Source organism: Giraffa tippelskirchi, chromosome 10, assembly GCF_054371585.1.
Source record: "Giraffa tippelskirchi isolate mGirTip1 chromosome 10, T2T-mGirTip1v1.2.pri, whole genome shotgun sequence".
Taxonomy (NCBI): domain Eukaryota; kingdom Metazoa; phylum Chordata; class Mammalia; order Artiodactyla; family Giraffidae; genus Giraffa; species Giraffa tippelskirchi.
The window spans coordinates 109,188,549-109,212,101 of record NC_137284.1 but is presented as its reverse complement, the minus strand read 5'-3'; the positions used below and the strand labels follow the sequence as shown (position 1 = coordinate 109,212,101).

The 23,553-nt window shown below is 37.8% G+C and overlaps 1 protein-coding gene across 7 annotated transcripts in view; it reads right to left on the bottom strand.

The window, feature by feature from the left end:
• The window catches only part of NT5C3A (5'-nucleotidase, cytosolic IIIA), a 47,703-nt gene that overhangs the window by 22,174 nt on the left and 1,976 nt on the right, over nucleotides 1-23,553 (bottom strand). For 5 of the 7 annotated variants that reach the window (XM_081533618.1, XM_081533621.1, XM_081533617.1 and 2 more), the window contains exon 1: nucleotides 18,924-19,140. The exons of 1 other annotated variant lie outside the window; for it this stretch is intronic. Coding sequence is in view for 3 of the 6 variants with exons in the window: in XM_081533617.1 (XP_081389743.1) it covers nucleotides 18,924-19,061 (138 nt within the window). In the remaining 3 variants the exon portion in view is untranslated. Of the gene's footprint in view, nucleotides 1-575; nucleotides 696-18,923; nucleotides 19,141-23,553 lie in introns of those variants that run through there. One more of the 7 variants, XM_081533620.1, reaches the window with a different exon arrangement.

Below are 23,553 nucleotides of genomic sequence, written 5' to 3'. Positions count from 1 at the left end.
GATCTACTAAAAAATCTGAACAGAATGAAAATTAATTTTTATGGTTAAAAAATGGAAAAAGCTCCCTTCCTGCTGGAAATGAAAGCCAACCGTTGTGAAGATAAATATTTTTAACCTTCAAAGAGAAATCAGTCTTGTTTTTAACCTGAGTCGTAGGATTAAATATGCTAATACCATGTGGCAGGGCCTGACAGATAAGTTACATTACTGGCTCTGGGGAGCTTTATCATTAGGAACAGGGCTATGCTACACTCATGTAAATAAATTTGTGTACCAGCCTTTTCTCTTCTACATTCAAAGGAAACTGAACCAACGTAATATTTCAGTAATCAAACTTTGTGAAATAGCACTCTGTACTACAAATGATACAAAAAATTTAAAAGTTGTTTTTAAAAAAGGCCACTAACAAATTATCCAAACTTGGTACCTACCAAATGTTAAAAATTTGGCATTACTATCTTATTTTAATAAGATGAGAAGATTGACAACATAATATTCCTCTTGGAGGAAAATCTTTTATATTCTAGTAATGGAGGCTCAGGACTTCCCAGATAGCTCAGTGGTAGAGAACCCACCTGTCAATGCAGGAGACACAGGTTTGATCCCTGGGTCAGGAAGATCTCCAGGAGAAGGAAATGGCAACCCACGCCAGTATTCTTGTCTGGGAAATCCAATGGACAGAGGAGCCTGGTGGGCTAAAGTCCAAGTGGTTGGAGGAGTCAGACACGACTTAAACGACTAAACAACAATGGAGGCTTAAGGGCAACCAGGTGATCCATTTTGAAAACACCTCTGTACAGTGTATGAATGTGTTGACTAAACTGTCCTTTAATATATTAAAATGGTTAACACTGACAAGAATTTTAAAGATATCTTTTTAAAAGATCACTCCAGATGAATCATCTCCAAGGAAAACAACAAAAAATGGTGGATTTGGAATTCCACAACCTTTTAGGAGGGGAATTTAGAAATACTATTAAAAGCTTTAGAAGTACAAATTCCCTTTGACAGACCAATTTTATGTCCTAAGGACTTTACCCTAAGGACATAGGGCAGTGTATGAAGATTTAGTTGTAAGGATGTATATTGCAGAGTTGCTTTATAATACTGGGAAACTGTAAACACCCTAAATGCCCAGTATCTAAATGTTTATTGATACAAGGGAGGTGAGTAAATTGTGGAATACACATAAAAATTATACAGTTCTCAAAGATGATTACTATAAATAGTTACAAGCTACTGTATGTTTACTGAGTGCCAGACACTTTTAAGCACTTCACATACCTCGTCTCATCTCATCTCATAACCCTAGAAGGTGTGTGCTACTATTATCCTCATAGCTGGCAAATGGCAGAAATGGATTCAAACTCAGGTTTCTGTGACTTCAGAATCCATGCCTGTAAATCATTATACAGTACTGCTCTGTGAGATCAATATTTACAGATATACTGAGATATACATGATCTATTATTGAGTGAAAGGAGTTATGAGAGTATCTATAGCCAGAGTCCAATTTTGGGGGGAAAATCTTTAAATAAGCACAGGAAAATCTAAAGTAGAACACATAAGACAATATCAGAATGGGAGTAAAGGGCCATTTTTATTTTCTGAGCTTTATAAAATAAATGAGTTCCTTGGGGGAAAATGGTTTATTAAAATGTTATAGTAGTCGAACCAATCATGTCCATAATCAGAAAAGAAGTTTAAAAAAAAATCAGAACCAGTCAACATCACATGGATGAATTATTTTGACGAATATTTCTAAAGCAGAGAATTCAGCCAGTTGACCCTAAAACAAAACAAAATACAGCATGAGAACCAAGATGGCTAGTTTCTTATTAAGAGGGGTATTTTGGTCTCTAAGGGATAGATGGCTTTGGCTCTGATGGTTTTCTGTCCTATTACTCTAAGGAGAGTAGAGAAGAGACGAAATAAGAGTAGTGTTTCCTGACCATATGTAGGAGACAATGTTTGCCTTTGAATTCTATCCAGTAAGTGAGTATATGCCATGGGGATGGGATTGTATGTCTGGTGAGGTGTCCCTCTGTGTCAAAAAAAAAATGTATATATCTTAATTTAAAAATAATTTACTGCTAAAAAGTGCTAATCACCTGAGCCTCCAGCAAGTCAGAATTTTTTTGCAATAGTAACATCAAAGATCACTGATTACAGACCACCATAACAGATACAGTAACAATGAAAAAGCTTGAAACACTGCAAGAATTACCAAAATGTGAGATACAAAGTGAGCAAATGCTGTTGGGAAAATGGTGCCAACAGACTTGCTTGATGCAGAACTGCCACAAACTTTGAATTTGTAAAAAATGCAATATGTAAAGTGCAGTAAAATGAGGTATGCTTTCATAATTTAATCAGTAAAACCCTAAGAGAAAGATAATACTTCCCTTTTCATTATAGATAAGGAATCTAAGGTCTGGGAGAAGTCACTTATTACTTACATAAATGAGCTGGAAGACTTTTTTTTCTTACTACATCAGCACAGTTTCTAGGCAATAATATAAGCATAACACTTACATGAGAGGACTAAAGATGTGTATTAATAAGAACAATGTTTTGAAACTTGCCAGAAAAAAGGAAGAAGGACAGACACAAAATACGAATGAAAGAAAATGAATTTTGTTTCAAATAGCTCTAGAATCTTTTTTTTTTGAGAGGAGATTTAACAGATCCATGAAGAAGTCATAAAGGCAGACTCTTTTAACAGCACACAGTGGACTTTCATCTCTGGACACAGTGACTGGGCCTTGTTGCCTGGGAGTTTCTTTATTCACTGCCATAGAAACAGTAATTACTCATACCACTCCTAATGCAAACTCTAAACCTGAAACTGATATACCAAAGAGCAAAGAATCATGCAGGAGTCAAATATTTGGCAGATTTTTCTCCCCTTATAACACTGAAACTAGCTGTCTTTATCACTATAGAAAGGGACATTCATTTGTACTTCTAAATAACTTGTTACAATGTTTAGATGTTGTCAATTTTCAATTAACTTGAAAAGCTAAAAATGATCACTTCATACTTTGCCATCAAAAGTTTTGAAATAATAAAAAAAAAGTCCAGAGAAAACCTATCCACTTAAATCTTAATAACTTATTAATTGATTTTGTTTTTAATCTTTGGTCAAGGAGTAAAGAGAATAAAGGTATTGCATTAATTAATAGTTGTATATGAAAAAAACCACTTCATAATCCCACATAAAACCTGTAGTATACAGTTATTTCTCAATAATCCAGCCTATGACTTAACTACAGTTTATCATAATCCAATTATCATTCCTCTATTTTTAAACTTCAACCTGAACTTGACTGACACCCTAGGAAGTTATTCCAAACCAAGCAATAGAGTCGTATAAGGAAGACAATTCATAGATGAGATGTAATCCTCTCTATAAGGACTCTTGCAAAACTTGTTCCTGCTAATTGTTGCATAATGTAAACAGCAAGACCATTTTTTTAAACATACAAAACACCTGTCTAGGCATCTGAGTTCTATCAAAACTTCTCTGAAAAAAACCAAGTCAACTAACTTCAACAGTGTGACTGTCAAAATAAAACTGAAATAAATGATACAAAAGCTTACATGAATATGGTTTAAAATATTTAATGAGCAAAAACAGAGCTGAAAATAATGAACTATTACATGCTGGGAAAATGAACAGTAAATAAAGATTTTCTTATAAGTTTTTCTCTCATTTAAAGTAATTTCAAAAACATATCCTATTAGGTCACTGTTAGCATGGTTTATTGCTGCATTTATGAATTTACACACATATACACACACTGAGGAAAACCTATGGGTCTGGTCTCAATGCATTTCTTAAAAACTCTATGCAACAATCTAGGATTGAGTAACTTAATTTTCAGAAACTCACGTGAAGTTCTTGAACATAGTCTATATCTTTTTATTTTTTCACTTAAAAAGTAATAAATTCTGTAAATTCCTTTAGAGGAAATGACATTTATGTTGCAATAAGTAGGTCAAGTTCAAGAAAACTAGGTGTAAGACAATACCATAAATGAAGGAAGTCTTTCTTCCTTCCTCGCCTCTCAAATGTACTATTAATAGTAGTAATTATTCAAGATGCTCAGCACTGAAATTGACATTCCTGTTTTATTATGTCTAAATTTCTGTGCCTGAAATGTGACAGCAAGAAAAACTTTTGTTTTAATTTTGGACTCTTTCCACATCACACAGTTGGTATTCTGTATGTTGAAAGGAAACGGTATTGCTTTGGATTACTAGTTTGGTATGGGTTATATTAAAAATGGTAAGAAACAGTTATGCTATTAAGGCTTTTATTATTGGTGTATTATATCCAGTACACCTAAAAGGAGAGTACAAAGACTGAACTTAATATCCCTTCTTTTAGCTATGCTAAATAAACTCATTTAAAAAGCAATAAGGTAAGAAAACAATGAAGAAAATTATTGAAAGAGATTCAAGTTTATAAACTAATAACTTATAGCAAAGAATTATTTAAAATTAAATGGATGATATCAGTGGTTGATAACTTGAGTTTTTAAAAGGTATAAGTAGAAGAAAACATAAAATATAACCCCTTCAAAACTTCTTTGAATAGTAATAACATAGCAAACCAAAGAACTTAATCTTAGAAAAGTTTTGATAACATGTGTGTGCTCAGTCACTCAGTCATGCCTGACTTGTGCAATGCCATGGACTGGAGTTCCACAGGCTCCTCTGTCCACGGAATTTTCCAGGCAAGAATACTGGAGTGGGTTGCTATTTCCTACTCCAGGGGATCTTCCCAGCCCAGGGATCAAACCTGCATCTCCTGCGTTGGCAGGCAAATTCTTTACCACTGCACCACCTGGGAAGCCTCTTGATAACATATATTACATTCAATAATGAAATGTGTGACATAGAAACCAAACTTACGGTTTCAAAGGGGGAAGGGGTGGGAGAAGGCATAAATTAGAAGTTTGGGATTAGCAGACAAGCCACTATGTATAAAATAAACAAGATCCTACTGTATAGTACAGGGAACTATATTCAGTATCTTGTAATTAACTATAATAGAAAAAAACCTGAAAAAGGATATCCATAAAAATATATCTGAATCACCTTGCTGTACACCAGAAACTAACACATTATAAGTCAGCTATACTTTAGCAAAACAAATCAAACCAAAACAAAACAAAACCAATAGTGGAACACGTGCTCATTAGAACTTATAAAAATAAGTTTGGTAGAAAATGGCCTTTAAAAAGCTTTGTGGTCAGTTTTGTATTTGTGAGCTCTTTCAAACTTTAACAGATAGCTCCACGCTAGATAAACTATAACACATGAAATAACTATCCAATTCCTTTTCTGAACTAACTAGCATAAAACACTACGACAAAAGTCTCTCAAAAAAAGACAAAAAGAGAAAGCATACCTAATTTCACTTTGAATAAACATATAAAAGTTTAAATAATAAACCAGTAACAAACTAAATTTAATGTAATAACCATCTAACATGACTGAATCAAATATATTCCAAAAATCAATTAATAGTTATCAAAGAGAAATGACAAGGTCACAAATACCTATATTTTCTTCTTCATACTCTTGGTATTTTCTAAATTTTATGTAATGAACAATATCTTCTACTTACAAGAAAATAAAGATTATTTTTTAGAACTTATATGTTGCAAAATGAAAGAAAGTGAAAGTGTATATGTTAGTATACACCTCTTTAGAAGCAATGGGCAGTATATGTTAAGTCATATTTATGAGGTGAAATGAAAATTATCTATTGGAACAAAATCATAATACCTTACTATTTTTTTTCTGCAGTAGCCTTCCTCATTCTATGAGTGGGAGTGTAAACTAGTGAGTAAGCTATACAAACTAAGCAATATGCTATATTTTCCTACCCTGGCTATAAAATGAAGTCATAATGTGTAAATGAGGAGTTATGTGCAAATTAAGGTCAGCAAAACATCCTATAAAGAATTAGTACAAAGGTATGAAAAGGAGGGTCATATTTAGCTACTCAAAAATGGAAGTGAGATTAAAAAAAAAAAAAACTGGAAAAATGTATTTCTAGCATACTCTCATGGCCAAAAGCATTTTATAAAAATTCTTGCAAATCAAGACAAAGAACTGATGATTCAGCAAAGAAGAAAATAAATGGTCAATTATTTTAAAAGTTCAACCTCAAAAGTAATAGAAACATTTTTTTTAAAAAGCTATCATTTGGCAAAGATGAGGAAAAAAATGATACCTACTTCCAGGAAAACATGGAGCTAGGTACTTGGATATACTGTTGGTGAAAATATAAATTGGTACAACCTTTCCAGAGGGTAACCTGGCAGCATATTCAAAAGGCTTTGCTCCAGCAATTCCATTTAAACAAACATTCATGGACATGCATAGATGCTACAAGAATGTTCACTGATCCATTATTTATCATAACAGAAAATAAGAAACAAGCTAAATGCTCAACAATGAAGAACTTGCTAAATAATTGATGATATTCATATATGATATAATACCGAAGTAATATAATACAGTTATTAAAATAAGGGTAAGTTTGTTACTAAGAAATAAATTAACAAGTGAATCATCTTTTTAAAAACAATGTTATGTAGTATGATCCCATGGGAAAAATGATACTTAACAGTTATATGCATAAAAAAAGAGAAAGGAGTACATTTACTAAAATATGGGGGTTTTTGGTTGGTGAAAATTGCAGATTACTTTTTTTTTCCTCATCTAGAGATACTAACTTTATATCAGTATATACTATCTCAGAAATAAAAAGAGGAAGAATCAATGGGAGATTAAGTATAAAATAGGCAAATAATTAAAAAATGGAGAAACTCCTTATAAAAAGCTTAATCGTAATTCAGGTATTGATAAGTCAATCATCAAAACTCCCCTAAAGCTGAATCAAATGACTGGAAATCCACACATTGTGTAGACCCCATGAGTTAATTAAATCTATAATGATCAAGATCTGTGCTTGCTGTAATTATATAGTGGGGACTCAAAAGTGAGTCAAATGCATGTAGCTTTATTCTTTATAATAACTCATGCTTCTTGTACAATTATAGTGAAATTAACTGAAAATGACATGATGGTACGTGCCAATCCTTCACGTGTGCTTCCCAGGTCAGCTGAACCATCTACAAAGATGACAGCAGGAATGCAGATTAAAAAATGTTGCTCAAAATTTGGCATAATGTTGTATATCTCTCATTCTTTTTAATATTTTTAACTTTGAGAAAGATGTATGATATAATAAAACCATTCAGTTTTTATCTCCAAATCTGAGGTCTCACATAAAATACTGTTATCAAATAAAATTAGAGATAATTTTTAAATGCATTACTTAGTATGAACATACTACATGAAAACATCATGTCTAAAATCAAGATAGGAAAAGAATAGCTTTGTTTATTTATAAAAGGAAGAAGATAGAAGAATTAACATTTACTGATTAACTAGCATGTGGCAAAAATAGTTTGGCACTATCTGGATATACAAGATAACAAGACAGTGCCAAACGAAGCTAAATGCAACTCAGTTTCTAATTAATTCCTGGTTCTAATGTCGGTGTAGTCCCTTTTTATCTTAGGGAACTTCAGTGGGTTTCTTCTTTGTAACATTTCATTATGCCATAAAGCTAGGCTAGGTTCTCAAGTTTTTCCTATCTCCTTATATTAAAATTGATTAAGTGTCTTATTCCCTCTGAACGCTAAAAGTGTGACGTAGAGAAATCTAGATGAACACTGACAAACTGTTCATGGGGGAAGACTGTATAATAACACAACTATTATTATTTATGTTGATGGTGTTACTCTGAACCCAGACTCCGAGTAGGACATTTGAGGTAAGGTAAATGAGAAGGCTGTACAATGACAAGTCTTCAAAGGAGATACAACAGAGGCAGGAAGGATCTTGCAGGAACCCACATCATGTTAAACCTGTGACCATCTACTTCCACCTAATTACCAGCAGGAACTTGCCTAACACATTGAGCAACTCTCCAATCAACTGCTAAACAACTCTGTAACCTATTAGCACCTTGAAAATGAAGAACATATATCGGAAAAAAGGAGACAAATGGCATTTACATCTGTAATAGCAAAATACTGTCTTACTTGGCTTAAATTTCAAAGCTTAATAGTTTTTAGGAGGAGAGGAAAAATAATTTTCTCTCTACCCTTCTAGGTTCCTGCGAGATCCCCCTGTACTAGAAAGACAGATTAACAGAAAAAAATTAATTTTGTAGCTACAAGAGCCCCCACAAAGATATGAGCCCCAAAGACAGCCAGGCAATTGATCAAGGCTTATATAATATACAATGCTGAGCTAAGGAGAAAAAGGCAGGGGTCTGGGGCTTCAAAGGGGAGGAAAGCAATTCACAGGAAGAGGGGAAGATCAAGCATTTGGTAAGCAACCATTTGTCCCTCTATGTAGGGAAATGTCCCAGATGAAAACTGTGATCTTTGGTAATAGCTCTCTCCTGGTACAGGACCTCTTTCTAAAGTTTTAGGCAGTTACTGCTGCTGCTAAGTCACTTCAGTCGTGTCCGACTCTGTGAGACCCCATAGACGGCAGCCCACCAGGCTCCCCCGTCCCTGGGGTTCTCCAGGCAAGCATACTGGATAGGGTTGCTATTTCCTTCTCCAATGTATGAAAGGGAAAAGTGAAAGTGAAGTCGCTCAGTCGTGTCCGACTCTTAGCGACCCCATGGACTGCAGCCTACCAGGCTTCTCGGTCCATGGGATTTTCCAGGCAAGAGTACTGGAGTGGGGTGCCATTGCCTTCTCTGTTAGGCAGTTAAGGAGGAGGTAAAAAGCTTTTCTTGAATCGGCTGCATCTTGACTGCCTTCAACGCCAAATAATCCACACACCAAAATGGCACATTGTGGGGGTGGTACCTTCTGCTCCGCTTCAGGTTAAAGCAACAAGGAGTAAACATAAAAGTGCACTAACAAGAAAGGTAATTTAGAAATGAAGCAGTGTGCCATGAGAGGGGAAGTCTGCCACCTGCTGGCAGAAAAGCAGAATTGCATGAGTTCCCTGATCGCTGTTTTTTTAAGGGGGGAACATCTAGACAGCATATTAAAAAGCAGAGACATTACTTTGCCAACAAAGGTCTGTCTAGTCAAGGCCATGGTTTTTCCAGTAATCATGTATGGATGTGAGAGTTGGACTATAAAGAAAGCTAAGCGCCAAAGAATTGATGCTTTTGAACTGTGGTGTTGGAGAAGACTCTTGAGAGTCCCTTGGTCTGCAAGGAGATCCAACCAGTCCATCCTAAAGGAGATCAGTCCTGGGTGTTCACTGGAAGGACTGATGTTGAAGCTGAAAATCCAATACTTTGGCCACCTGATGCGAAGAGCTGACTCATCTGAAAAGACCCTAATGCTGGGAAAGATTGAAGGTGGGAGAAGGGGACAACAGAGGATAAGATGGTTGGATGGCATTACTGACTCAATGGACATGAGTTTGGGTAAACTCCAGGAGCTGGTGATGGACAGGGAGGCCTGATGTACTGCAGACCATGGAGTCGTAAACAGTCGGAGACAACTGAGCGACTGAACTGAACTGAACTGATCTATCAGGTAAGGTTCATGACATTAGATTTCAAATAAGTTATTATGTGAAGACATAAATTACAACCTCTAATTAAAAGGAGAATAAAGATTGACGCAGGATTTCAGATTCTCTGTATGCTTAACTCAATAATTACTTTTAAAAAAAAGTAAAAGAGGAATGCTGCTGCTGCTAAGTCGCTTCAGTCGTGTCCGACTCTGTGCGACCCCATGGACGGAAGCCCACCAGGCTCCTCTGTCCCTGGGATTCTCCAGGCAAGAATACTGGAGTGGGTTGCCATTTCCTTCTCCAATGCATGAAAGTGAAAAGTGAAAGTGAAGTCGCTCAGTCGTGTCCGACTCCTAGCGACCCCATGGACTGCAGCCTACCAGGCTCCGCCGTCCATGGGATTTACCAGGCAAGAGTACTGGAGTGGGGTGCCATTGCTTTCTCCGAAAAGAGGAATACGTGGAAATGATTTAAATAAATTATAGGGAACATTTAAACTGCTATGAAAAATTTAGGAGAATCCAAAACACTTTGCAAAATTATAAAATCTGTGGGGGAGGGAAAACAATTTTCCCTCTACCCTTCTAGGTTACTGGCTGAGACTCCACTGTAATGAAAGACAGATTAACAGGAGAAAAACAAGTTTAGTAACATATACAGTATACTTCCTGTATATATCAGAGATTCCCAGGAAAACTGAGTTAACTTCCAAAATGACCCAAGCCATCAGTGGCTCAGACAGCAAAGAATCCACCTGCAATGCAGGACATCTGGGTTTGATCCCTGGGTTGGGAAGATCCCCTGGAGGAGGGCATGGCAACCCACTCCAGTATTCTTGCCTGGTGAATCCCCATGGACAGAGGAGCCTGGTGGGCTTCAGTCCATGGGGTCACAAAGAGTCGGACATGACTGAGTGACTAAGCACAGCGCATCACCTACATACCATCTTTAGCTCAAGACAAAAGATGCTGGGGAAGGGAAAGCCAGGTTTTCAGGCAAAGCTCAGTAAACAAGGGTATGGTTGTTATGTGAAGTTAAGATTTTTAAGAGTTTCTGTGTGTATATGTGCTCAGTTGTGTCCAACTCTTTTCAACTTCACAGACTGCAGCCTGCCAGGCTCCTTTGTCCATGGAATTTTCCAGGCAAGAATACAGAGTGGGTTGCCATTTCCTCCTCCAGGGATCTTCCAGGGAGTGAACCCGCATCTCTTGCCTCTCCTACATCAATAGGTGGAGTTTTTTTTTAGTTACTGAGCCACTTGGGAAGCCCAGCAGTTTCTATAGACTCAGTCATTGCCCTCTTCCTGGTACAGAAAGGGAGACAACCCTACAAATGGAAATTTCCCTTAGAAGTGTAAATTACTCTTATCAAAGGGTAACTTCTGCTTATATCTCAGAGTTTCTCTCGGGTCAGCTGTTCTCTTTGCTTTTAAAAAAACAGAAACAGCCTAAAATAACCCTGATAACACAGAGGCATATTTGGGGGTTACAAATTCTGCTCCCTTTCAGATCCTATATATTTCACTTCTGCAACGTGTCAACTTTCAGCCCTCCTCTTTCTGCTGCTCCCATGGCAGTCTAGAGAGCATAGTCATTCTCTTTACTCCAGGCTTATTTTAATTCTTGCTCCTCCTGGGTGGCAGATTTGCCACCCCAAGGTGTACCTTTTTTACATAAGGATTATTTTGAGCTGATTATTTCAGAGAAACAGCAGACACAAGATAAACTTAGAAAACAGGGTAGAAATTACCCTCTAGCTCAGTTGGTAAAGAATCTGCCTGCAATGCAGGAGGCCTGGGTTCAATTCCTGAGTCGGGAAGATCCCCTGGAGAAGGAAATGGCAACCCACTCCAGCATTCTTGCCTAAAGATCCCACAGACAGAGCAGCCTGGCAGGCTACAGTCCATGGGGTTGCAAGAGTCGGACATGACTTAGCAACTAAACCACCAATGGAAATTTACATTGTTTAATAAAAGGAATCTCCATCTGCATCTCCCTTTGTACAAGGAAGAGAAGATTAAAGCACAAGAAATCTATTAATGGAGAATGCACTTCAATCTGAGTATCAACACTAGGTCAGGTTTATCAAACTTTGCTTCCTCCACACCTCTTCTACACTCTTCTTTTTGCCTTTAGCTTCAGATGGTATAATTCTAAGCCATCCAGGAGTTACTCACTTTCCCTTGGTATTGTACATGTTAATGAGCTTGTTTGTTTCTCTCTTGTTAGTTTGTCTTGATATGGGGTCCCCAGTGGAGAATTTAGAAAGGTGGAGGGAAAATTATTTTTTTCTTCTCCTACACTCTTCTCATTCTGATTCTAGCAATGCTAATTTAGTGTATCTTGGCTACCAGATAATTCATACTAAAACACATTCCAGATCTTATTTATTAAAAAAAACAAGCTCAAGGGATCTTTAGCAAATTAATTACAAACACTTGATAATGGAGAAGTTTCTACAATGTGGTCCAACACACACCTTTTAAAATGTTATTGCTATTCATTAACCAGTTTTAAAAAAATAAATAAAATACATGCTCATGTTATTTCAAACATTATGAAACATTAAAGAATGATAAAGTTGAAGGTTTCCTCCATAGTCTCACCCTCCCAAGTTTGACTATCACCAGCAGCAACTATGAACAGCTTCTGGTATAGTTTCTCAAGAAGTTCCAATAACACGCACATACATGTGTATCTTTTCTGGAACTACGACTGTCCTACAACTTGCTTTTTTCCCCTAATTACTATCTTTTGAGCTTTTTAAAATGTTAACTCATACAGATTTACTTTTTTCTTTTTCAAAACTGCACAATATTTTATTATATATGTGTAGCATAATTTAACCATGCACTATTACTTACTTAACAACGTATAGCACCTCCTGAGTAAATGAAAGTGCTCATTTTTCTACATTCTCATCTTTCTGCTTTCTCTTCTTCATACAGTAAATTCTGGTAGCCTCAATTTTCACTATTTGTAAGCAATTAAAGTTTTGTGACTTGTAAAATTCGTAATTATGCTGGTGGCAAGAATTTGAACTGTTTACTTCAATGGTTCTCAAACTTTTGCAAGCCTCAGAATCATGTGAGGAGGGGGGGACTTGTTAAATGAAGACAGTAAAAGGATTTAAGGATATGTTACGTTTTAGCCAGAAACAAAATTATTGGATAAATTAAAAATATTAGTATATAAGACCTTATGGAAAACCTGAACAAAGTTTTTGGTCATTCTGATATCTGGCTCAAGGGTGGCTTCATCTGTCATGTAAATGAATTCCCAACAAAAGGAATAAACAAAACACCCAATTTGTAAAGCTAAAACTTTTTTTCAGGAACTATTCTAGCTAACATGAAAATAGCTCACTAGATAAGAGATCAAACTTTTCACTGAAGTTGAAAATGTGGTTAACGTGCTACATGAGGATAACACACAGGAAACATGACAAATGTGCTTTGAGAAGACAGAAATCATATGCCTGGTACAAACATTTCCATACTTGCAAATTTGGAGATTCAAGATGACCTTGGATATTTTCTTTGACAAAGTTAAGAGTTTAATGTATTTTCCTTATTTGAAGATATACTTTACTCAAACTGGACACATCATGATTTCTACCCCTCAAATACCACCATGTCTATCAAACATTACCCAACGTCACCTCCTATTCCTTTGAATGCCACAAAGCCTTCTGTCGATCTCTCTCTCATAACATTTATATTCTTTCATTCTAGAAATACTGTTAGGATCTTAGCTTTTGAGCTAGTTGTGACACCTATTTAGGTGGTTAGCTTCTAAATCTCATTAGCATGTTATGAAGGCAGTGGCCATATCTCAGGAACTATTAATACTAAGATCTAGCTACTCCAGGTGTGACTGAATCAATTTTTACTCTTTGGGTGGACAGAAGATCAAAGCTATTCAGAATTGATATCCTCTATTGCTATTATTACCAAGTACTTGGAATAGTTGGAATGCTCTATTTTTCTATCAGCTGACTGACTACCTGTAATATTATCTGCACTTTCATTTGATCAAATATTGAATACTTACTGAATGGTCAGTGATATGAAAAAAGAACAGGCACTACAGTGTAGCCTGGTCGACTGCTGATTACCTTAATACATGCCCTCTTCTTTCTTACTAACAGAATCTCCATTCTGTCTGAGGGTAGTTAAGTTGCTCAGTCAAACAAACAAAATTCCTCAGCTTTACTTACAGTTAGGGTGACCATATGACACTGTTCCAAGCACATGTAAGGAAAAAGTTTGCTTATGGAGTAAGTCTTCTCCTCCTTGCTGCCTCAATTCTGCTCTCTGGACGATGGGAGATGTTGGCCAGGACTCCAACATCTTGTGATCGTGAGAAAAGCCAAGGACATTTCAAAGGCCTCTTCATACCTTGTACCCCTTAAACACCAGCAACTGCCTATCTTTTGGATGTCTTGTTACACTAGAAAAATAAAATGTGTACTGTTTAATAAAGCCACTCATTTTGGGTCTCTGTTTCTCTTGCTGCTGCTGCTAAGTCGCTTCAGTCGTGTCCAGCTCTGTGCGACCCCATAGATGGCAGCCCACCAGGCTCCCCTGTCCCTGGGATTCTCCAGGCAAGAACACTGGAGTGGGTTGCCATTTCCTTCTCCAGTGCATGAAAGGAAAAGTGAAAGTGAAGTCGCTCAGTCGTGTCCAACTCTTAGCGACCCCATGGACTGCAACCTACCAGGCTCTGCCGTCCATGGGATTTTCCAGGCAAGAGTACTGGAGTGGGCCGCCATTGCCTTCTCCTAGTCAAGTGCAATTAATAAAAAAGGATGACAAAAAACTATGCACCAATCCAGACATACCAGAACATACATTATAGTAAACAATATAAGAGAGTGTATAAATTGCTAAATTATGAGAAATCATCAGGAAATGCCACAGGAATTCAGGGAATACACTTCAGAGAACAAATCAAGAATTTAAAACATGTGCTAAGAAGTCATAAATTTCTGTACTGATAAAAATTAAAGTTGAGTTATCAAAATATTTTAAAAACCTATGTGATAGTGTTAACCTCCTGAAGCAGTTGTTTAAATCTTGGTTTTTCCCTGCGCTTTTTCTAAATATATCTAAATTTAGATTCAGTAGTGGGCTTTCCACTTACAGAATAGCACTCAGAAAATATCTGATATTATCTTAAGATAGAAGAGGAAGAAGATTTCGTTAGAAGTTTATCTCTAGGGAGGAAACACACTAAAGTTTCAAAACCAGCACCAACTATTTAAGGAGTAATTGCTGATGTTCACGAGGAAGCCATAAATACTTGAGATGTGTTTAAATTAGAAATGACAGTTTAAACTGGTTGGGGAGCTTCAAGTGGCAGTTCCATCTCCCTTATTCCTGCTGTCCAAATAATTTCCACCTTCTCTGTTGCTCTTTAGGGAATAGTGTTAAGACTGTACATTTATTCTGGTTTTGTGTTTCCATTTTATTTCATTGGTTAGATACTCCTACTTCGGGAGAATCTCCCCACTCCAGATTTATATAGCTATAAGTAACATACATCATTATAAATTTAAGGTATACAGCATAATGGTTTGACATATGTACACTGTGAAATGAATATCATAATCAGTTTACTCAGCATTCATCATCTCATATAGATACAGTAAGAGCAAAAGAAGAAAAAAAAAGTTTCTCTTTGTGATGAAAACTTTTAGGATTTAATCTCTTAACCTTCCTATATATCCTACAGCAGTGTTAGCTACAGTCATAGTGTTAGCTAGGGTTGTACATTACAACTCCAGTGCTTATTTATCCTACAACTGTAAGTTTGTACCCTTGACCCCCCTCTTCCAATTACTCTGGGAGAATTCAATAAAGGATATGAGAAAACCTGAATGAGATTAAACCATCTCATTTTCCTTTTTGGAATTAGTTTCCTATTGGAGAAAAATACGTAATCTGTTGGTAAAAAGTAAAACTAGAATATACTCTGCTAATGAAGAAAAAAGGAAAAGAATTGATATATAAAAATTGGAAAGAAGTGCCATTTAGTAGGAGAAATTAAGTCAACTGGACAGAAATAAAGAATAAAGTAAATAGACGTAGCTGGTATAAGGCTGAAAATAAGACATAATGTAAATTAAAATATGCTGAAATAAGCACCTATAAATCAGGAGTGGTACAGTCAGCCATCCATATTTGTATGTTCCACATCAGCGATACAATCAACCAAGGACTGAAAATATGTGGGAAAAAAATTCCAGAAAGTTTCAAAAAGCAAAACTTGAATTTGCTCTTCCCTGGCAACAATTTACACACCACTTACATTGTATTTACAACTGTTTACATAATATTTACATTGTATTAGATATTAGAAGTAAACTAGAGACTATTTAAAATATATGGGAGGTAGTGCATAGGTGATAAGTAAATACTATTTACCATTTTATAAAAGTGCCTTGAGCATCCTTGGAGTTTGGTATCCCTGGGAGTCTGGGAACCAGCTGCCCAAGGATGGTGAGTGACTATTGTACCTTCTTAAAGAGAGAGGACTGTTCCTTATTTCTTTAAAAGGTTACCTGTCCACCTGTGTTCTCTATCCCCAGCCTTCCTATCTTCTCTAGAACTCAGCTTTGATTATTAATAATATTTATAAATTAATAAATATTATATATTAATATTTAATATTATCAATAATATGTTAATAATTGATTATTCCCTTTCCTCCTTTCACTTCTTTAAGCATTCTCACTGTCCTTCTGCCTGCCAACATGGTCATGTTGCCAACCACTCAAAACCAAAGCAAAACACAACATACACTGAAGGCATGAGTATTTTTGCATTTAATAGCCAGTTTCTGGTCTTCTTCACTTTGTTGTCCTTTTTGTGGCTGTCTAACGCACATGGCTTTAAGCTCAACATGTGACCTGTGCAGACTGACACTGCTGACTCTGCCCCTTCTTTTTGGTAATGTATTCTCTTTTCCCACATCTGAGATCTCTATTTTCTTCACTGAACACCCGTTATATGTCAGTATTCTCAAGGTTTCTCTTTTCATCCTGCTGCAAAGTTATGGATGAGAAATCATGACCATTTTCACTATTACTGCCAAGAAGTTAGACATTTCAGAAAGTACTGTTGCTAGTCCCAATCTATCTTCTCAACTCCAGCACTACATTCTCAGTTGCTGTTGCTAATAACAACAACAGGTAATATATATACTGTATATTACTATGGGCTAATATATGGCAATAGTTGCTTTTCAAAGCACTTGACGTAATGTAACTAATTTATGGACATTTCTACATGGCTAAACAAGACAAAGTGAATTTGCTCCACACTGTCCTTGTCTGCTCTCTTTATCCCCCTTTCGATCTTGGCTAATAACGTAGCCATTATTACCATTTAGTTTGCAATCCCCACAATGTGATTAATCTCTTTAATGATCCTAAATAATGATAAGCTCCCAAATGATAGCAATTATGTCCACTGTGTTATTTCATGTAACTTCATAACTACCCCATGAAGTAGGTAGTATTATTATCTTCCAATTAATAGGTGAACAGAGTCAGAGAAGTTAAAAAACCAGCCCAAGATCACATAGCTTGATAAATGAGAATGCCTAGATTCAAAGCTAGTTTGTATTGCCAAGTCCTGTTGATTTTATCTCTGAAATGTTCATCCTCTGAGCTCTTATTTTCTAGTCTAGGCTCTAATCATCTTTCACAAGGAATACTGTCAACATCCTCCTAAATTATTTCCTTCTTTCCAGGCACTCCCCTTTCACCTTATCCTAAGTGATCTTTATAAAATAAAGTTTTGAACATGCAGTTATCCTGTCCAACTACCTTTCATGGCTCCCCATTGCCTAAAAAATAAAGGGCAAACTGTTTGGAATGGCTTTACAACATTCCTTTACAATTTTGTCTCCTTGTCCACATCCCCTATCTCTTCCTTCCAAATATACATCTGTATATTATGCTGCAGCCACAATACTACTTGTCCTTATGCTTGAATTAATATTACATATTATGTATATTTAACGATTGTGGCTTCATTGTGGATTTTGTGAAAGCATTGACTTTTTTTTACCTCTGCTTGGTTTAGAAGTGATAGACCAATGCACAGTCCAAGTACATACAAGAAGGTATGGCAATGTGTTGTTTTTTTTTTTCTCCCATACATATGTTATACATTTTTGGTTTGGAACAAAAGGAAACCACCAGTTTTCTATGCAGGATAGCAACATAAACAAAATGAAAATTTTGAGATTAACAACATTTGCTCTTATAAGTACATAAATGGAGAAAAGACTATGCAATAATAATCCAAGACTAATTTAATCCTAGCAATAAGCAAACCTATTGGCATAAGAAACATGTAGGGAATTAACGTTTTTTAAACTTTTATTTATGAAAGAATATTTCTGTCTTCAACCCAGGGCCAAGAGCAAAGATTGGGACAAATAGTTTCTGTGCTCAATTAGAACATATAGTTGAAGCTAAGTATTCTCAATACATGAATCTAAAATATATTATTTAGTACAGTGGTAAACTGTCAACTAATCTGTCAATACTAGATCCTAGAAGTTCACCTGTGTAGTACATTATTGGGAGTATACACAGGATTATTCACTCCAGTAAGTACCAAAGAATGCAACTCACTGAGAAAATTATCTTGATGAGTGGGCTCTAATTACAACACAAAACATCCCCAACTTTGGAGCAAATATTGCCTATAATGCACCTCAAATGGAATTCTTCAAATATTGTCTTACAATAAAATTGGAAATAAATTTCTAAAACGTTATGTAAGAGGTTTGGTGGGGGGGGAAATGAACACAAAGATACTTCTCAGCAGTTTGAGACAGGAGTAACATTTCAAATACAAAATAAACCATTCTGAACTCCAACTGGGTTAACTGTCATTTCTTTAATTAACCACTGACAAGTTACACCTTGTCATAACCGAGCTTATCCTAGCCACAATGCAAAATCCACCATCAGAATTGGATTGTTGCAACGGTTTTACCCGGGATGCCAGGAGGAGGCCGAAACATCCCCAGGAAGTTCCGTTTCTTGAAAAAACGGGTGTTGCTGCGGGAGGTAGCTTTTTTCCGAATTACCTATTCGCTGCCTTTTTGTTTCAAATAGAGATATAACTAAGCCCACGGGAAGCCGAGCGCCGCCGTCAAGGGTCCAGACCAGGTCATCGGGCCTGCGGGGTCGTCCCAGACGGGACGAACCGGTCCCCAGTGGGCCCCCAGCATTCCAGCAGCGGTCGGCGCGGGAAGCCGAGGCCGGACGGACCACCCCGACCCCTCACGCGCCCCGGCACGACGAGCCCCCACACTCACCATTTCGATGATCTTGGTCTTCCGGCCTGTCTTTCTCTTCAAGGTGAATATGTACTGGGCCAGCACCACCCCCGCCACCAGGGCGCACACGCTGGCGCTCGCTACCGCGCCCACCCTCGCCACCGCCGCTCGATCCATGGACCTGGCCTCCTCTGCCTCGCGGTTCGAGAAGAGGTCGCTGGAGGGCCACCGGCCTCAGAAACGCCGGCCGGTGGACAAGCCCGGACGCCCCGCCCCTCCTGCACGAGCCCCGCCCCTAGGGAGGCCCCTAGGAAGCTGGAAGGAGCAGGAGGAACTCGCCTGCACCGGAGGCCAAGGTGGGGAGGAGGGTCTTCTCAGAACCTGGGTCCGAGGAACTGCTCAAGGACAGAAAAGGGGAACTGAACTAAATCTCTCTCTCTGCTAATGAGGACCAGGCAGTGGTTCATTCCAGCCCCGCCCACTAGAAATCTGATGCTGACCGTCACTCAAAAATAATCCTCGGCCTTCCACCCTCCTCTGACACTCAGGACTACAACCCCCAGAAGGCATCTGGGGCGTTGCTATTTAACTTGCGCAGTAGCTTGGCTGTAAAGTGCTATGACAAGCTGCTGCTGCTGCTGCTGCTGCTAAGTCGCTTCAGCCGTGTCCGACTCTGTGCGACCCTATAGACGGCAGTCCACCAGACTCCGCCGTCCCTAGGATTCTCCAGGCAAGAATACTGGAGTGGGTTGCCATTTCCTTTTCCAGTGCATGAAAGGGAAAAGTGAAAGTGAAGTCGCAGGGTGCAGCAAAGGGAACAAGGGAGTAAAAGGCGATCTACAGAATACGAGAAAATATTCGCAAACCGTTTAACTGACAAGGGGTTAACATCCAGTTTATGTTAAAAATGTCAACAACAAAACCCATTAAAAAATAGGCAAAAGACTTGAATAGGCAATTGGTAAAGAAGCTTATGAGGCTTATCAATATCATCATCAGGAAAATGAAAATCAAAACCACAATGAGATATCACTTCATACAAGTTAGGACAACCACTGTCTTTTTGAAAATTAAAAATGTTGGTGAAGATGTGAAGAATTGGAACCCTTGTGCACTGCTGGTAGAAATGTAAATTTGTGCAGCCACTGTGGGAAACGCGTGGAAGTTCCTCAAGAAATTAAAAATAGAATTACCATATGATCCAGGAATCCTATGTCAGGGTATATATCCAAAAGAATTGAAAGTAGACACTCAAAGAAATTTTAGCCCTCCCATGTTCACTGCAGCACTATTCACAATAGCCAAGATGTGGAAGCAACTGAAATGTCCAACAAAAGATGAACTGATAATGTGTAAATACCTCAAATGTAATACTATTCAACCTTTAAACAGAGGCGAATTCTGCACTATTTGACAACACGAATGAATCTTGAAGACCTCAAATATGTGAAATAAGCCAGTCATAAAAAAGACAAGTGCTGCATTATTCTACTTATATGAGTAGTCAGACTCTAAGAAACAGAAAGTATATAGTGGTCATGGAGTCTGAGAAAGAGGAAATGATGGGGACATTCAACTGAGTATTGAGTTGTTTCAGTTTTGCAAGATGAAAAATTCCAGAGATCTGTTGCAGAACTGTGTGCCTACAGTTAACACTACTGTACTATACCTTTAAAAATTACGTTAGTAAATTTTATGTTATATGTTTTATACCACACACATTAAAAAAGTTGCTATGCAACAGAGCAAAGACGGCTTGAAGTTAGGCTGGAGCGAGTAGGTGTTTTTTCCTTTTCTGCTACATTCCAATCAATCATCACCTCTTCCATCATTTTCCTTTCTGAGTAGCATGACTTGTTCTCACGTGCCTGGTCTCTTTCAAGGAATTGATGCAGTTTCCCTTGCTTGTCTCTGGGGATGACAGGAAGGGGATGCAGGGGAGCTACTTGGGAGAATCACACCAACTCTGTGGAGCTGGCGATGCTACTCTGCGAGGCTCTCTCTTTGCCCAGGACATGGAAAAAGTTGGAGCAGGAGAACTAGAGGGAGCAGTAAGGGTCGCTTTTCTCTGCACCCTCCACTCGTGCTCTAGTCGTTCCAGCTCTGGGACCCTGGTAGTTGTTCTGCTTGAAGGGAAATTTGTGGAAAGAGAGTTCTTAGAAAGGTGGGGTAGAGCTTATCTGAGCAGGCATGTGGTGAGAAAACAAGTCTGGAATTAACCACTGGGTGCGTGAATGCCTTTTGTAGAACCGGGAAAACACATGTTGGCTACTATCAGTCCATATGTTTGATTTCTCTGTTGTTGTTTTCAACTCTTTAAGTATGTAAATCTTTGTTTTTCTGTAAATTATTGTCCATAATGATATATGATGTTACTTGGGATGGTAAGAATACCTTCATGTGAAGGAATTTGATGTAAATTTATGAATTTTGGCTATGCACAACCTTACACTCTGCTCTGATAGGATAATTGGCATAGTCTTGGCTTGAAGTAGTTAAGCAGTATTCTTGTGAGGAAGAACTATTTGGTGGATGTAGGTTTAAGATCTTCACCCACTAATGCTGTTAAAAATTAAAACAATGCAAACCAAAACTAAAAACACACCACTGAGACTTGTTGTCTCATTTCTTTGGATATTAAGTCGTGGGATAGTGACAGTATGCAAGAACCTAAAAAGCAGGAAGAAAGTATGCAGAAGAAAGGTTCTGTCATCAGCTGTGACTCAGAGGAGTCATGTAATATCTCTTGGCTTTGCTTTCTTATCCCGCAAAAGGAAAAAACCAAATGATTTTGGACACCTTTTGGCTATTAAAGCTCTTTGATTAGAGAGTAATGGTCTTTTTCATGCCCTGGAAGATAACTTGGCAGAGGTCCTAGGAAAAACAAGAGGGAAGTCCTGCTATAAAGAAACATCCACTGAGGAAATCAAGGGTTAGTTCAACCAGTGCTTCTAAAACATTAGGGTGAATGTGAACCACCTGGGGATGTTGTTTGTGGGGAGGCCAAGATTCCACATTTCTTTTTGAAAGATATTTATTTATTTGGATACACCAGGTCTTAGTTGCAGCACTCGGGATCTTCCATCTTGGTTGCGGTATATGGCATCTAGTTCCCCAAGCCCCTTAGCCACTGGACCATCAGGGAAGTCCCAAGAGTTCATATTTCTAACAAACTCTTGGGTGTTGCTGATGCTTTTGGTCGGGACACTACACTTTGAATAGAAAGGAACTAAATGGTGATTGAGGGGCTTTAAGGGACTTTATTGTGCTTAGTCACTCAGACGTGCCTGACTCTTTGTGACCCCACAGACTACAGCTCATCAGGCTCCTCTGTCCATGGGATTTTTCAGGCAAGAAATACTGGAGTAAGCTGCTTTTTCTCTAGGGGATCTTCCCAACCTAGGGATTGAACCCACATCTCCTGTGTTTCCTGCACTGCAGGCAGATTCTTTACCCAATGAGCCACCTGGGAAGTTCTTTAAGGAGATAACAATTAGAGGGAGGGTGGCTAAATAGAATTGATAGAACTGTAGAAACAAGAAGGAATTAAAGTTTGCCAATGTCATTTTGTCAACAGAAGTAGATCTTCAATTTTACGTTTGAAGTCCATGGAAATTGTTTGGTATAGAACATTTATAGATAATTTTTGAAAGTTAGTTTTGCTTACTGGTGATAGTTTTCTCTTCATTTTAGCAATCTGACAGAATTTTTTCACTAACAAAGTATTCAAGGACTTTGTCACATTACACCTGATTCAATTACTTCTTGTTTGAAGTTGTTTAAATTCAAACAGATGCCATATCTCCTATCTAAGCATTTTGATTTTGTATGTATCATTCAATAGCAGTGATTAAAGAAGAAAAATTCTCTTTCACCATTGCTTGGGTGTCTAATATGTTCTCTAGGTAGGGCCCATGAGGTTTTCTCTTCTGTCTACATGAGGGGACAATAAGATCTCTTCAGATGTTGAGCAAATCTTCCCTTTCTTTTTCTCTCCTTGAGACTCTTTATGAACTCTTTTTGGTTGATGTACACTGTGTGCAAAGGATCACTTACTTGTTGTTAGCCTACTGATTTCTGTCCTTGGCTGTGTCTCCAAATGGAGCTTGTGCCAATAAGTCTTCATTCTTTATGATGGGTCGGTAGCATTTGATATAGCAGGTTACTCCCTCTTTCTAGATACACTTTTTAAAAAATAGGTCACAATGATATTATATACATACTAGTGGTTCAGTCACTAAATCGTGTCTGACTCTTGTGACCCCATGGACTATAGCCCGCCGGGCTCTTCAATCCATGGAATTTTCCAGGCAAGAATACTGGAATGGGTTGCCATTTCCTTCTCCAGGGGATCTTCTCAACCCAGGGATAGAACTTGCATCTCCTGCATTGCAGGCAGATTCTTTACCGACTGAGCCATCAAGGAAGCCCTTATACACACATAAACAAACACACACACACACACACACACACACACACACACACACACACATATTCTGACCATGCCACTTGTGAGATCTTAGTTCCTTGACCAGAGATTGAACCTAGGCCTTCGGCAGTGAAAGCGCAGAGTTCTAAGCACTGGACTGCCAGAGAATTCCCTTGTATGATCACTTTATGGTCACAATCTCACCCCAGACTTAACTACTGGAAACCACTGATCTAGTCA